General features: G+C 46.0%; 1 protein-coding gene across 8 annotated transcripts in view; it reads right to left on the bottom strand.

The window, feature by feature from the left end:
- CDPF1 (cysteine rich DPF motif domain containing 1) overlaps window positions 1–15,782 on the bottom strand; it is a 57,356-nt gene that overhangs the window by 4,097 nt on the left and 37,477 nt on the right. For 4 of the 8 annotated variants that reach the window (XM_075442443.1, XM_075442437.1, XM_075442461.1 and 1 more), the window contains 3 exons: window positions 9,559–9,652; window positions 5,830–5,952; window positions 3,527–3,638 (listed from right to left, as the gene is read on the bottom strand). The exons of 2 other annotated variants lie outside the window; for them this stretch is intronic. In XM_075442443.1, coding sequence (XP_075298558.1) covers window positions 3,527–3,638; window positions 5,830–5,942 — 225 coding nt within the window. In that variant the 5' untranslated portion in view covers window positions 5,943–5,952; window positions 9,559–9,652. Of the gene's footprint in view, window positions 1–3,526; window positions 3,639–5,829; window positions 5,953–9,558; window positions 9,653–14,580; window positions 14,791–15,782 lie in introns of those variants that run through there. 2 more of the 8 variants (XM_075442452.1, XM_075442481.1) reach the window with 2 other exon arrangements.

Below are 15,782 nucleotides of genomic sequence, written 5' to 3'. Positions count from 1 at the left end.
GCTTGTAAAGGAAACTCTATGTAAAGCAAAGGTTCTGCCTAACCACGTCCAGGATTGACCTCACATGACTGGAAGTTGAGTGGGAAGTAGCTGTAGTGTTACCTTTATCACTCAATACCTACAATCATGTCCAGGGTCAGTGCTTAGTCAGCTTCTGCTGTGGTGAGCAACAAGGGATGAAACTTGTTCCCTTTCTTCATCTCCAAAAGCCACCTCTTTTCTTTTCCTATGTTTAGTAAGTGTCGTAATAAAAAAGAAGTAACTGTTTTAAATTACTTACACGGTCAGATTATGTAACTTCCTCTCCCCTTTTTTGAAAGGCAAACAGGGAGCAGGGCCCTCGACCTCTGTAAGGACTTTTCAAAGCATTCTTATTATCTTCCTTTTTGTGGAGTTTTGGCATGTTTTAAGACGTTACAGATAATCATCAGAATTATTTCTGGTTGGACCAGAAATAATGGCACTTACCAATATAGCGTGCTAAAGGCTGGCTCAGTAGGGTGACGTGCACTGCAAGCTGACCGGAGTAAAGCAACTGACTGAGACTTCAGAGAATATTTCAAGAAGTGAGTTTATCAGCATTATACAGAACAGTTGCAAAGCCTTGACTTTCCTTGGCAGAGCCACTATAAGGACATACACTTCAGCTAACCATGGGTCATCTCATGAAAAGCCTAAAATCTGGTATGTGTCTAAGCCTCCTCAGATACAAAAGCTAGCAAATTAAATCCAATCCCTTTGCGAAATCTAAGGTCAGAAAAGTCTGCCACAGGCTAGTCCAGTGCTATTTTGAATGAACAGAGAACTGAAAGCAACCTGTCACTGAAAATTCTCCATCAAATTGGCCCAGCTTCTTTGCCAAAGAGGCCCAAGAAAGCATGGTTTTCTTCAGCTTCAGTTCTTATAACATTATGGGAACACTCCGTGTAGGGCTGAGTCGATCTACTTGGGTCAAGCAGAAGCAGGAACCAAAACCAGTCCACAGAGATATTATCCTAACTTCGAGTCTCTCTACTGCCTTGGATAAGATTTTACTTCTCTGGACTTTTAATTTGCACTACATGAAAGAGGAATAATATGTGTTTACCTACTGTGTGGTGTGGGTGTCTAAAGCACTGATTATCACTTCTGCAGATCTCTTTCAATGTTACCTAAGTGGTATTGCTAAATACATTTTGAAACCATAGTCATATGTGTGATTCACTATCTGGGCTGGCCAGTTTGGTAAGAAATTTATTCTCAATTATTTACAATCAAAGTTTTGCTCTGAGTGATACCATCAGGGGACTCAGATAACAACAAGTAAATGATTGACATATTTCTACAATAGCCAAAAGAGGCAGGAATGTCAAAAAGATTAGAAGAGGCTTCTGTTAGCTCACTGCTAATATCTTCTTACATTGTTATGCCCTAGATTAACTGAAACAGTTATTAAATCTTCCAAAAGGAAAAGCCCCACCTTCATTGAGAAACACACACTGTGTGGAAAGACACTGAGAGGCTGAAACTGCATTTCTGACAGATTTAACTGCTAGACTTGGAAATATCTGCTAAATCCTTCATAAATTCAAGACACTTCATTTGGGAATGAAAATATCTAAATGTGCTCAAGTTTGCCCAAAACATGTATGAATTGCTAAACCTCTGCTGTTAAAAAGGAGGGATGAACCTGCCGTGTCAGGGCAGACATCGAGCTCCTAAACTCAAGCTATCTGACTACCGGCTGCACTTGCCTCTTCCTCTGGCTGTGCGTGGGGGTGAGTCAACTAGTAGCCAAGACAGGGACACTGGTCACTGGGAAGATCTTGCTCACGTGGGAGCTTTGCCTCCACACAACTGTCTTGAGCTACCTGGCTCTGGAAACTTGAGGCCAGCTAGCAAAGCTGTAACCAGAGAGCGCTGGCACTTCATCTGACTGCCAGGGAGTTCTCAGGTAGTCCGAACAAGAAGAAACCAAAAAAATCTCCGTTGCAGTCTCTCTAGTCTGACCTTTTGGTGATTTTCATTCATTTAAATGATAGAAGAGCCTTCAGAAATAGGACACAAACCTAATAAGGAGAAAGGTGCTATTGCACACTCCCCTTAGGACAGTGGCCCAAAGCAATCCATCCTTGGGGCTAACTCCCTACAAGTCAGAATAGCAGCTAGCCTTGTCCAAGCGAGCCAGTTTCCTTTTGGCTACGTCTGTCCAACCCTCCAAATTTTGTCCTTTTAATTTGACCCTTTGTTTTGCTCAACAGAATTTCTTCCAAGTCCCCACACAGAAACTATCTGGCATTGGCATATGAGATGTCTCCGTTGCCCAGATTATCTCACCCCATGCTCTGAGGAGGCCAGAGGTGTTACTTTGTCCCTCCAGAACTACAACTGGCCACCAAACATCATGAGAAGAAAAGTCTACATCTTCACAAAGTCTTTAGCAGGTCTGTTTGTTCCTTTTAAAACTCCCACTAGTAGCTGCTTCCAGTAAGGATCATGTCACTGGAGCTGACCCTAACCACTTCAGAATGGACTGAAAAGGCTGAATTTGAAAACTGCTAAAGATGACAGGAGACCAAGGTGTGCTCTCACACACGCTATTAGCTGCACTCCAGATTTAAGCACATCATTCTAGGACAGCAAACAACCACTTTGAAAGAGGAGGCTGGGATCTGGCTGCTATTAGGGCAACGGTGTCTGGTGTAACAAATACTTGCCGTTGTCCGTGTAAACAATCAGGTGATGTCTCCTCACAGGCTGAGTCATGCATGAGTCCTGACTACTGCATCAGACCTGAGTCTCTTTCAGCCACGGAAATGGCTTGCCAAGGGAAAGGAGCGGAACATAAGTTTTCTTAGTTCATTGTACTGCCTCAAAGAAGCACAGTACAGCCACCGGACACTGATAACTGCGTAGTAACTTGTCTTCATTTTTGCTTTGAACTCACAGCTAACAAAGGGACCAGTTCTGCACCGAGGAGAAGGAATTAAGACAACTGTAATTTTACACCACCTTTCTGGACCGCAGTCAGATTTCATAGCTTCAGGTTGCCTACCAGCTGCTGCTTCAATTCAGTCTTCTTCAGAGAGCTATCACAGCATTGCACAACTCCCCTCCCTGCTCACTTTCTACGTTAGCTATTGCAAATGGGGCGGCAGCCCTGTGCTGTGGATGCAAACCTAACAATCCGTGGATGTTTATATCCCCTTTAGCGAAGAAAAACCTACCGTTGGTATAGTACGATCTACTGAACCCTAAAGGTCTTGAAGTGCTATGTGATCCCCCTTGCACTTTCATGTGCTGAGAAAGTGGGAAACGGCACTCGTGTTTGTGAGGCTGGACTGTGCTCATCTGTAAACTGAACACTTGAAGACGCTGATCATTTTCATTTAATACAAAGAGCTTTATCTGGGGAAATCAACAAGAATATACAATCAGCTTGCCTTGAAAATAGGCTGTTTGGGGTTTTGCTGTTCGGTCTTTAACGGGTCGCCAGGACAGGAACAAAAAGAAATGACCGAAGAAGCTTGTTTTGCTTGTTACTTACTGTACCAACGCACACTGATCTGCTACACAAACTGCAGTGAGACCCAAGGATGAGGAATTTGTCCTTGTCAGGGGTGAAAGGATCCTTCATGACATAGCTTTCTTCCAAAATCCTGTAAGAGAATAAGTCCAGGTGTTTAAGGGTAGATTTCACAGTAGGGGAGAGTTGAAATGGGGAAACTGTGGAGGCTGAAAAGGTATCAGCCCTTTCGACTTGATTTCCTCGGCCCGGTGTTGTACACAAGGCAATGAATGCAGCAGCTATACAGTTCTCTTCATCTTCAAAACAAACACCGTGGCTGCCTTCAGTCCTATACTGCAGTTTCTATCCATCTTCCAAAATCAGAGCAACTGGTGACCCTCTCAATGTTATCCTACTAGGTTTTTCTCAGTGCTCTGACTCAAAGCATTTTTTTACCTTCCATTTTTATGACAGGCACTCCTTAGCACGGCCAACTTCAGTACCTTGTCAAGTCACCGTTTCAATTGTGCAGCTTTTAATTGGAGGTTGTCTTCCAAAGCTGAGTGCGTGTGAGTGTGTAATAAAAAGGTTTTAGTGCTGTTAGTTATGTCACTGCTGCAAAGCTAAGGTTCCCACCTCTTGCATGCAGGAGCTTCTAGCACAGAGCATTACAGTGACCTGAAATATGCTTACTTTATGTCAGAGACTGTACTGTTTGCTTCAGGGTATTAAGGGAGTGCATTTATTAATAATTTGGCAATCTGCTTGGGAAAGACTAAGGCCTTATTCTTCCTGGGAGCCCCAGGCAAAATATTACAGAAGGCAGTTGGGTGTCTGTCTGCACAGGGCACCCTGCAAGGCGGGCTCATTCTCGGACTTAAACCAAACTTGGATTCTGTAGTAATATGGAGTACAAGACATATTTAAAAGGTATTCTGCTATCTGTCTACATATGTACACACATATGTGTGCGCCTGTCAGTGTATTCCCTTTTCCTCTTCCTCTCTACTCAAACAAAAAACGGTATGTTAGGAAAGATCAGGTGTCTTAACACGGCTGGTCACCTTGTCAACAAGCCTCCTAGTGTACACAGACTGGAACGCCTTCTCAAAGCTCCCCTCGCAAGATTCACAGTCTTAATGTGGTCATCAACAGTGCGGAGACCTGGCCATTGCACAAGCCCTCGTGTCTGGCATGTTTCCTGCAGCACTGCACTTAGGACATGTGAGTAGACCAGAAAGTAAGCCAATAAAGACAGCGTACAAAGCTGTTTCTTAGGTGCATGTACAGAATTGTTATTCCTCAGCATTGTTCTTTTCCTTTTTGAATCTCAACAATCCAAATAACGCTGAGACGATAACACTGAGCTTGGATAACCTAAAGATTAATGTTCAGCTTCGATTCAGACTCTTTATGAATGTACCTGATCAAAGGCAGGCCGTTGCTCTGCTGAGTAGAAGAGGGAAAACCAGTAGCACTGTGGGACTGGAATGATAAAAATACAGCTGCCCAAGGAACACAGTCCCAGCAGGTGGTGATCAACAGCTGCTTCCACTTTATAAGAAACTGAGCAGCCTCAGTGGGGTGAAATGCTGAGTACATGCTCAGCTTCCAGTTCCAGTGAGTTCCTGACCATGTTTGCCTGATGGGTTCATTGACCGGCATGGCCTCGACGGAGCTACTCGTACATTTAAAGCTAAGTGCTTTGCTTTATGGGGAGTTTGATGTCTGCAGACAGTTGTAACGGCAGAGTTTCTGGTCAAACTATTCCTACTTGGCAGAGATGGAAAAGGCTTCAGTCTCCTAAAATGTAAATAAGTACTGAATTTCCACACACTTTAATGTTATACAATCTGCCAAAGAATTGTCTAATTCATGCAAAAAAGCATTGTTGTTCAAAACTCCATGTCATGTTAAACAGCTCTTAAAAAGTGTTTTTACCGTATGTATTTAATGCATGCTGTGTTTACACGTTGCCTAACTGACACAGCTGTGAGGAAAGGGCTATTCCCAGAAATGCTAAGCTGACAGTCTCCATTCTAGCAAAAAAATGTTGGTATAGGTAAATAGTAGGGTGGCCAGCAGGGTTAGAAAATATGTTAAATACCAGTCTTTGCATGGTATTGAAGCAGGACGGGAAAGCTGATTTTTGTCTTCGTTACCAATGCTGACAATTTTTAACATTTCTTCCCTTTGGAAAAGGGAGGACGCTTTAAGTACCAAGCCTCATATCCAGGGGCAGTGTGGCATGTTATGGAGTTCACGCAGCGCACACTGCTCCACAGTACAAGGTTCTAATGCTCACAGCATGAATGAAGTCTGTAATATGGAAGACTACTTACACAACAGAGCATGTGTTTGGTGGCTTCTGCCCGTAGTATGTGTATGGAGCTGTTAAGCCACACAGCTGACAGGTGAACTCTCCTGTAGGCTGAATGTCTTTGAGAGCAGCCATTTTAAGCTACCTACAAGAAACACAAAAATCTTTTAGCTCCAAAATCCAGCACTGGGAATCATGCCTGCAAGAAGATTAAACTGGTGTGGGTTATCTGGCTACGCAAATTAAAATCCAATGGAAAACTGACCATTGCAAACCTTGATTAGTAAATCTTTTCTCCCAAATCAAGCTGGTTTCCCATGTCCCAGTTAAATTTCAAAATTCCTTCGGTAGGTTTAGAAATTGCAGCCTAGGAACCTAACTACAAAAGTTGACCTATTAATTTAGATCTTGATCCATACAAGAACTTAGGCAACAAAGTATATACGGCTGTGACTGCAAAACCCTTTGCTCAACCAAGCACTTCCCAGGAAATGACTCCCTGTCTGCTGTGTGGAATCCCAATCCAGCTCTGCAATGCCCATCTCCTCCCACTAACTGCAACGGACCCGTGATAGGGTCTGGGACCCTGCTCAGGAGGTAGGTACCAGAAAGGTACGCGTTGCAATGATTTACTGTCTTTTTCTTTGCTTCTGGTTCACCTTTGAACAGAGTTTGGGGAGCTTAACCCTGGCTCCCTGTTCTTATCTGGCTCCCTGTGGAAATGATGCTGATGTAATCACCCTGTGCTTGCACAGAGCGTTGGCCCGTTCACGCCACACAGGACAGAGGAGGAGGTACATTCAAAAAAGTTTAGGCCCTACAACTTCTATGAAAACAGGCATAAGAGGGAGACTGCTTTATGCTCCTGGAGGATACCCGTACATTTCTACAAATGAGAGAGTCTGCACATAGGAAAGCTATCATCCGGCTGTCTGAAAGATTTCAGACACCCGTTCCAAAGGTGCAGCTATCAGTCACGAGATACAAAATGTAGGAAGCCGTGCTTCATCAGCTTTGGTGCTTACAAGATGACTTTTTTAAAATCCTGGCCAGAGATTCCAGAGATTCTCTTGGCCAGTCACACCCCGAGGTTTTTTCAAAAAGCATGGTGTGGCAAGTATGCTTTCAGGACTCAGATCAAACACAGCTAGCCATGTGCATGCCCCAGAATTGCACCCACCCATCAATGACATGTGATCGCTTGTTTGCAAATTGGGTATTGTTGCTCACCTGGACCATTTTCTCCAACAGACACACTCGCCTTGCAGTTAGCCAGAAAACTAGTTACTATGTGGTAACAAATAAAACAACTACCTTTTTTTTTTTTCCTCCAATGTCTTTTTTTCTCTTGTTTTAGAGAACTAAATTGGCTTGCAGAAAAACCCAACAACCGCTCACGGTAGTACAAGGTAAGAGGCAAAAGTGCAGAGCCAGGAGAAAGGGAGGGCTGCGATGAGGGACCTGTATCTCCCTCTTTCAATGACAGTAAGCTGCTATTTCTGCTCACTCTGTGTGGTGAAACTGAATCCTAGAGACATCTGCTGCTAAGGTGAATTAGGGGCAAGGAGAAGCAGAGCTGTGACTACTTGTCATCTAATGTTCCAGGAGAACAGGGAGCCCCAAGATCCTCAGAGGTTGCAGAGGCTTCATAAAAGACACCCAGGTCAGAAAGCTCTAGCCTGTTAAATCCTGAAACTTAATTTTGGGAATAATCTCCCTTACACCCCATCATTCCTTCACCACCAACCTTTCCGCTCACTGCCATTCCTGGCATTTCAGTGGTACAGGGCATTCTTCAAATGTAACACAAATGGGGCTGGGTACTGGTTTAATCAGTAAATCCAACTTGTGAATACCTTAGGCAACTACATTTTTTTGAAAGTGATGTAACCTTTGGATATCCTGTATTTTCCCTACCTCAGAGGGATGCTTGAAAGAATTTGATTAACTAAAGTGCTTTCAGGTTTTTCAGTTAGATAGAAGGCATGTACATGCTACCTGTATCTCCCTGTACATTAAAGCTGGGATTCTTCAGACTATACACAAACTCAACTAAGAAGTCTGCTTTTTGAACCCTGCATTTTAGGTTTAGCAGGTAAGTCCCCCAAACATACTTAAATCTACCTTTTCTTTAGGTAGTCAGTAGCAGCACTGAGACGCCCACCTGTCTGAATGAGATTCAATCCCAAACATTGTATGCCATTTTTTGTAATCAATCTTTTTTAAAAAGGGGAAATAATTAACAACACAAAGGTAGAGTTTGGAAAGTCACTTGAGTCGAATACAGAAGACCATTATGGTGATCTTTTCTTTAAAATCAAGCAAAACACTACGAACAATAACAACAAAAAGAGTATTTATGGCAGAGACGATCACAGACTTTGGAACGAACGTGTCCCGATTCCAAGTCAAAATGACAGCCCTGGGTTCAGAGCTGAAGTCGGTTAGATATAGAAACACCTGCTCTCTTATAGACCATTGGCATGTAGAACAGAATCTACTCAGTGACTATCACTGGGAAGGAATGGTATCTATGTACAAACAGATTTTTGGCTATGCCAGCTGAAAAGCATATGATCCTGCCTGCAAGGCACAGATGAATTTATGATACTTTCCATTTTACTCTGAGCTTCCAAGTCACTGGTATCAGCTGCACCACGTTTTATTTCACTGGGAACATCATTTGTCCTGAGAGCTTGTCTACACAGCAGCACTTGGGAAAGTTAAGGTCACTAACTCAAAATACACATGCAGATTTCGGGGTTGAATGCTCCCATTCAGAAGTAAAGTTTACCATATAACAAAATAAAGCCATTTTCCTTCTGAAGGAAGAAATTTAATGGTAGATGTAATACACTTTTAGTTTATGCATGTGCTTCACACCTCTAGCCTAAACCACCAAGCAGACAAGTCCCAAGATGCGCTCTCTCACAAAGCTTCTAGTACTTCCAAAAAGCTCGTCTGCAATTAGAGCACTGTATCTTTATGTCGGATAGCAAATGCACAGAAGCAATGCTGGGATAAAACCACAGTAAAGACAGACGTTGGTTTATCACAAAGTAAGCTCATTGGTTTGGCCCTGTACACCATCAAGATGCCTGATATGACAACTATGACAAGGTGTCTGCCTCCCCTCCAAGGAGACATATGAAGCATGAGAACCCATTTCTCTCTAGCATACCAACAACAGGATGAAGCATCTTTAAAGGAGATAAAAGTCTAGGGCGCTAATCCCTTCATAATCATGACAGGCAAATTTGTGAACTCAAGTGACTCAAACCATCACCGGTACTAACACTGGCTTTTTCTCTTTTCCTTGAAAATCTCTGAAGCAGCACCAGGTCCCAGTGACACTTCAAGTATCTGGCTGGCTGGTAAGTACTGAAGAAGCTGTTCTTTTAGAACAGCTTGTTTAGAACTGAATTCTGCACAAGCATTTGTCATTTTGGCTGGAAGCCGCAAGGCATGCAGACACATACTTACTTCAAGCACATGCAGAGCTCTTCTGAAAAGAACACGGCTACCCACACATGCCTGATTACGAAGCAAACACTGAACTCACTGAGCTCAGCAGAAACCTGCCAAGTCAAGCCCAGAACGCTGCAGGACGTGTGCAGGTTGGCCCATGTGTCATGGCGAAAGGTACAGCACACAGATATGAATACCATACTCAGCAAATAACAGCAGTCAAAGGAAGGCACAGGTTAGATAGCAGCGCCGTAAGAGTGCCTTTCCATGCTGTGACTGATACCTGATATGGATGCAGGGAAATGGCTCTCAGTGCAGTTCTCCAGGGACTCCTAAGAACTTAGGGCAGTTCTGCTCGGAGCATTCTGCTAACAGGCCTGGAAGGCAAGCCAGGAATAATAAATCACCATTAAATTGTCAGGGTCAGTGGCAAAGTAGTGGCACCGATAAGTAATCTGATTTTCTTTGCTTTCAAACCTCATTAGCACAAGTCTTTACAATGCATAGGTTAAGCCCCTCTTAATACTCCACAGGAGACCCATGTATTTCTGAGTCACCGACAAACTGGAGAAACTACACAAGAAACAAACTGCCTGCAAACAGATGGAGGCTTTGATTTGAAAGGGTGTCAGATAAAACCAACATTGACACACCTTTAATCCTCTCCAATTAAGCCCTTGTTCATTTTTCCTGCCAAGATTTTCCTGCAGTATCCGCTGCTGATGACAATGACCTATTAAAATATTCACAGCTTAATTCGCTATGGGAAGGAGCACCCTCTAATAGAAGGGCAGGAGCCACTGAGTTCATAGCCTGGTAAATGCCAAGTTATTTTGCAGTGTTTGGTGTGATATAAATTTAAATACACTTCAGCACCAGGAATGCACTCACCTCCTTCAGAAAAACCTGTTGCCTGATTGCTCAGGTAATCGATGAAACAGCAGAATCGCCTTACTTGCTAGTTAATCCCCAGGTGAACAACTCTCTCCCTCCAGTTCCTTCATGTTACTGCCCTGAAGGCATGTTTAGGTCACCTGTTGGCTGCCTCCCTGCTCCTCCTTTGAGGTGACTTACCTTGGGAACAGGGTAACAAATTAGCCCAGGAATGCAATTTCACCAAGCGTGGCCATTTGGGACTTTCACCCTTCTTATCTCTCCCAAAGATCACCTGATCGAATTAAACCCTGCCTTGCTGCAGCAACTTCTCCCTCCAGGCCGGGGGGACTGCGCTGGTATTGCTATGCTCTCTCTGCTCGGAAGGAACAGGACGGCTGCAGCACACGGGCTTCCCTCTAGGTACGGGTCGCATAGCAGGCCCCAAGCCCCGCTTTGTAACGGCGGCTTGTGGGGGCTCCCCGTGGCTGTGTGACGAACAGCCTAGGTGGTCACAGACGTGAAAGAGAGCATCTTGTCAGGAAATGTTTGAAGAGGGTGTCGCAGACAAGCAAATCAAACCCCTTCCTTAAGGTAAAAAGGCTTTACAAACACAAGTTAAATTTCAAAAAGGCATCTACTGATACGTGATTTAACAAAGCTGAGAAACCAAAACTTAAAAAAATCTAGCCCGAGTACTCCTTGCTTGAATCTGGCAGGCAGTCAGCTCTGAATTAGACAGCTTTTTACAAAGAAGACTCCCAAATGAGGTGGGAAGGTGACAGCTTCCCACACTGGCTGCTGTCCTCCAGCGGACACACCAGCCCTGTGCAGCCCTGGGCACTGCCACCAGCCACCGGGATTCTCCTTCCAGCACCTCCGCTCTTCAGAGCCACCCAACCATAAAAGCCCAGCTAGGTGGATCACAGAGTAAGAGCAAATCATAGACTAAAACACAAGCAAGATGCCCAAGCCCTTATGGTGGAGGTCATCTCCACATCTGGCTGCAGAAGCACGGCAAAGGGTAGATCTCTGCTGTGTAACGGAACACACAATCCTGCTGGAAGAGCGAGCTCTTCCTTTCCTTCCCCCTCAGATTAATCTATGGTCATATCTGATTTTCTGCTCGACCCCCCTCATTCCTGTTTCTTCTCCTTCTCTTCCAATGGGCTTTCCGAAGCAGAGCACAAAGCTTATCACATCATCGTCCATGATGCCATCCTAACATTCTGTATGTAAAATGGCCTAGAAATTAAAGGAAGACAACGCAAGCACAGTTACAGGGACTTACTGGAGAGGTGGTAACACAGGAGAACCAAACACCGAAGCGGTCACTGAAGAGAACACCGGTTCTGGATTACACTTGCCAAAATGGGGAAACCAGACCTGAGGTCTGATTTCATTAAATCTCCCTTCTGGTATAGCCACAATACACAAGGATGCTGTGGCCATAGGCTACCCCATGCCCTGAACTGATGTTGTCTTCCTTCCAAACTGGAGCTGCCTATTATAGCTTTGTTAGATTAATATCCATAGTGGGGAAGAATAAGACGGTAAGGCTCTATAAATACGGAGGATTCCTTTTAAGTCGTCCTTTAAGCAAAGTTACGGAGGGCCACACATGTACCATTGAAAGTATCAGCCTGGTTAAGCACAATCTAAACTTAGCGCAACACTTTCCAACAGAGTTTAAAAATAGGAACACCAAGATTTTGTGGAAATACACGAGAAGAGGCCAACACGGAGTTTTGAGAAATAAGACACTGCAGCTTGACATAATCCTGAAAGAAATACATATAGCTTCAGCGATTTATCTCCCTACAGAAAGCAAAGTTGGTACTGTAAGGAAATGCTCAGCCCCCACGAGGGGGGGTTGCACGTTACAACGTGTCTGCTGCGACAGCCAGTGCCCACTGTCCCCTGTGACCCACCCACGAGATGCTCATCGTTAACTTGGGGAAGAGAATTCTTTCCAGTAAAATGTGACTGAGGCTCTCAGTTTGTTAGGACTGAGCTCAAGTTGAGGACTGAGGATCCTAGAATTCACTAGAACCGGCGTGGACTGCTCCTACTGGGTCATATGCTAGGAGGGCAGGCATGCAAAATCTTTGCAGTTCTGTCCTTTTGCCCAGGGAGAATTAGCAGCATCCTCAGTGTGTCACAGGTATTTAAGTGACTTTCCTTTGGCTTCAGACCTCTGTCTGTTCAGCAAGCATAGACAGGTCTGAGCAAGATTTCACTGAGGCCCAAGAGGAAAGTGTGGACTGCAGAGTGGAGCTAATTAAGCACCAGAGTTGATGAGGGCCTTGACAGATATCTTATATGCCATACCTTTATGCTAAGTTTTAAAAGTACTGACTATAGCTATAGATAATAGGGCTTAAGAATGCTGTGATGTCTGTTACAGGTTTAAATGCATGTTTCCTTTTTGCACATACGCCTATCTCCAAGTGTGGTTATTAACAGTAACTTTACTCAGTGTTAGGAAAGTTATGACAAAGTAAGAGAACTGGTAGGGAAGGAGGCTTAGTGGAAAATTAAAGGCGTTGAGAAACGGAACATAACAAAACACTCACTGACCCTCTCTTTCTTTATCCTGGTCTAGAGCAAAACCTAAAATACTCCAAACTGTTGCAGTCACATAGATAACTAATTTCTTTTTTAATCCAAATCTCAGGTTTGTGTTTATCTATTGGGAGTTTTGGGGCTCTTCACAGCTTTTTTGGTTTATTGATTTTTGTGCCAGTAAAAGGACTATTGTAGCAAACAGGCCAGTGCAAAGGTAACATACAGACTGGAAAGTTTAGCATCTCAACAAGCCTGGGGAGCAAACCCCCATTCCAGAACAGGTTAACAGCGGAATCCAAATAGTTTCCTATCGTTATCATCAAACAAAACTCTTCTTTGGTCAGAACACCTCCAAGCAACCTGCATCTGTGCAGAGTAAAACTTTCAGGGGGGTCCTCCACTGTTCTCGATGCAACCTTGTCATATCTGTAGATCTTGTACATCTTGACTCTACTTGAGGCAAGACACAAAGCGAGGCAAAATACAAACTAATGCTCTCGCTACAACTGGTACTCTGCCTGGCAAACTTCTTAAGGCAGGAGGAAAACAACATTTTTGACATGGGCTTCTGGAGCATGAAGGTCTTAAATTTTGTCTATACAAAACATACCGTTTTAGGTACAGGACAGAGTTGAAGTAGTATAACATTTTCATGTAGAATTGGTTATGCTGACAAAAAGGGGTTCATATCAATACAACTTTTAAACTATACCAATTATGGGGAATTAATCAGCATGTGGTATCTTTGCACTGGTATACTTCTAGTGGTCCCTCCAAGGCGGGGTATATTGGTAATATTACAGCAGGGGAAAAATCCTGACTGAAAAAAAACAAACTTAGCCAACGCACAAATCCACGAGTACTGGTATAACCAACTACTAGGACACAAACCAAGTTCTTTGACTCCTAGATGCCTGGAGATGGAAGACAGCTAGATTCTTTTGTGCATCACGCCCAAGCTACAACGGACTTTATTTTGATGGCATTTTGCAGTGTTTATAAAGACTCTCCTACCAGCCCAAGTGCCTCAGACACAAGCAACAGGTCAGCAACCCAGTCTGGATTCAGTGTGAAGGAAAATCACATGGTTAACGTCTCTTTTAAGTAGCGGGACCATTTCTAGCATCACCGAGATATGGAGATATTTATTCGGGTTCTCAGAGCAGCTTCAGAAAGAAACTGTGGGACCCATCTCTCCTACATCTCGCAAACTTCCCACCTCCCTCTCGTTTTTCAAGGGGAGTACCTGACTGTTTCCGTGGCTCTACGGCCCTTTGAAGCCCCAAGATGTGATCCCAAAACCACCTTGTTCAGGTGCAACCTCATGCCAGAAATGCCTAAACATCACAGGAAATAAGGGTCTCCCTCAAGTTCCCCAGGCTGCTCAAGCTCCTTCTCTGTGTCCAGCAGCAGTGCCCTCACACAGCTCTGTGCTTCCCTCCAGTTTACTCCAAAGTCCCCTCCACGGCTGCCTCCTGTAGCTCCAACTCCCAAAGCTCCTCACCAGAAACAACCCGCGGGCCTTCCTCCCCTCCCCTCGCCGGCTGCTGATGAGAAAATAAAATAAAATAAAATAAAATAAAATAAAATAAAATAAAATAAAATAAAATAAAATAAAATCCCTTTTCAGACGGCAGCACGCCCACAGCCCTTCATTAGCAACCGCCTCATCTGCGAGCGGGAACCCTCCCCGAGGAGCTGGGGCCTCCCGCGCCGCCCCGACGCCCCAGGGCCTGGCCCTCACCCGGCTCCTCGCATTTCCGAAGAGGGGGGGCGGGGGGGGGGGGGGGGGGAAGGGAAGGCCGCAGCCTGGCTGAAGCCAGAGCCCCCCGCTTTCTGCCCGCCCACACGGCGCGGCACCTACCCACGCGTGTCCGCCAGGCCGCTCCCTGCTTCCCGGCGCCGAGGCGGCGGCGTCAGAACCCGGCGCCGCTCCTCCTCCTCCTCCTCCTCCTCCCAGGCCCCGGGAGGCCGGCGGCGGGCGACGCCAGGACCCAGCGCCGCTCCTCCTCCTCCCAGGCCCCGGGAGGCCGGCTGCGGGCGGCGCCAGGACCCAGGCCCCGGGCGGCCGGCGGCGCCGTGCGCCTGCGCGGGGGAGCGCGCGCCAGCGGGGCGGCCCCTTCCCGGCGAGCTGAGGAGAGGGGCGGCGCGGAGCGGGAGGCTGCCGGTTACCGGCGCTGCGGGGCCTGCGGCGGGCCGGGCCGGGCCGGGCCGGATCCGAAAGCCCCTGAGGAGGCAACGCGGCCACCGGCGAGCCCGTACGGCCGCACCAGTTGCCCCTGCGCCGGCTCCTGTGCGCCTTTTCCTCAGAGGCTGGCCGGGCATCGGTCTGCGGGTGCTGAGTGACCGCTTTTGCATTGCTTGTGGGTTTGGGCCTTCTCCCCCTTCGCTGCTTAAACTGTGCTGCTCTCAACCCAGGAGCCTTTTTCTCACTTCTGCCCTTCAGTTCTCGGGGTAATCCCCGGTACCAATACAGGCTGGGGGATGAAAGGATCGAGAGCAGCTCTGCTGAGAGGGACTTGGGGGTACTGATAGACGAAAGGCTGGACATGAGCTGGCAATGTGCGCTGGCAGCCCAGAGGGCCAACCGAGTCCTGGGCTGCATCAGGAGAAGCGTGGCCAGCAGGTTGAGAGAGGTGATTCTGCCCCTGTACTCTGCTCTGGTGAGACCCCGCCTGGAGTACTGCGTTCAGCTCTGGAGCCCTCAGCACAAGAAGGACATGGAACTGTTGGAGCGGGTCCAAAGGAGGGCTACAAAAATGATCCGAGGGCTGGAGCACCTCTCCTATGAGGACAGGCTGAGAGAGTTGGGCTTGTTCAGCCTGGAGAAGAGAAGGCTGCAGGGAGACCTGATTGCAGCATTTCAGTACTTGAGAGGAGCCCTATAGGAAAGATGGGGACAATCTTTTCAGTAGAGACAGCAGCGACAGGACGAGGGGTAATGGTTTTAAAGTAAAACAGGGTAGGTTTAGGCTGGATATAAGGAAGAAATTCTTTACAATGAGGGTGGTGAAACACTGGAACGGGTTGCCCAGAGAGGTAGTGGAGGCCCCATCCCTGGAAGCA

This window comes from Opisthocomus hoazin, chromosome 1 (assembly GCF_030867145.1).
Source record: "Opisthocomus hoazin isolate bOpiHoa1 chromosome 1, bOpiHoa1.hap1, whole genome shotgun sequence".
NCBI lineage: Eukaryota > Metazoa > Chordata > Aves > Opisthocomiformes > Opisthocomidae > Opisthocomus > Opisthocomus hoazin.
Note: the sequence above shows the minus strand (reverse complement) of the source record. Positions and strands in the feature narration are given on the sequence as shown.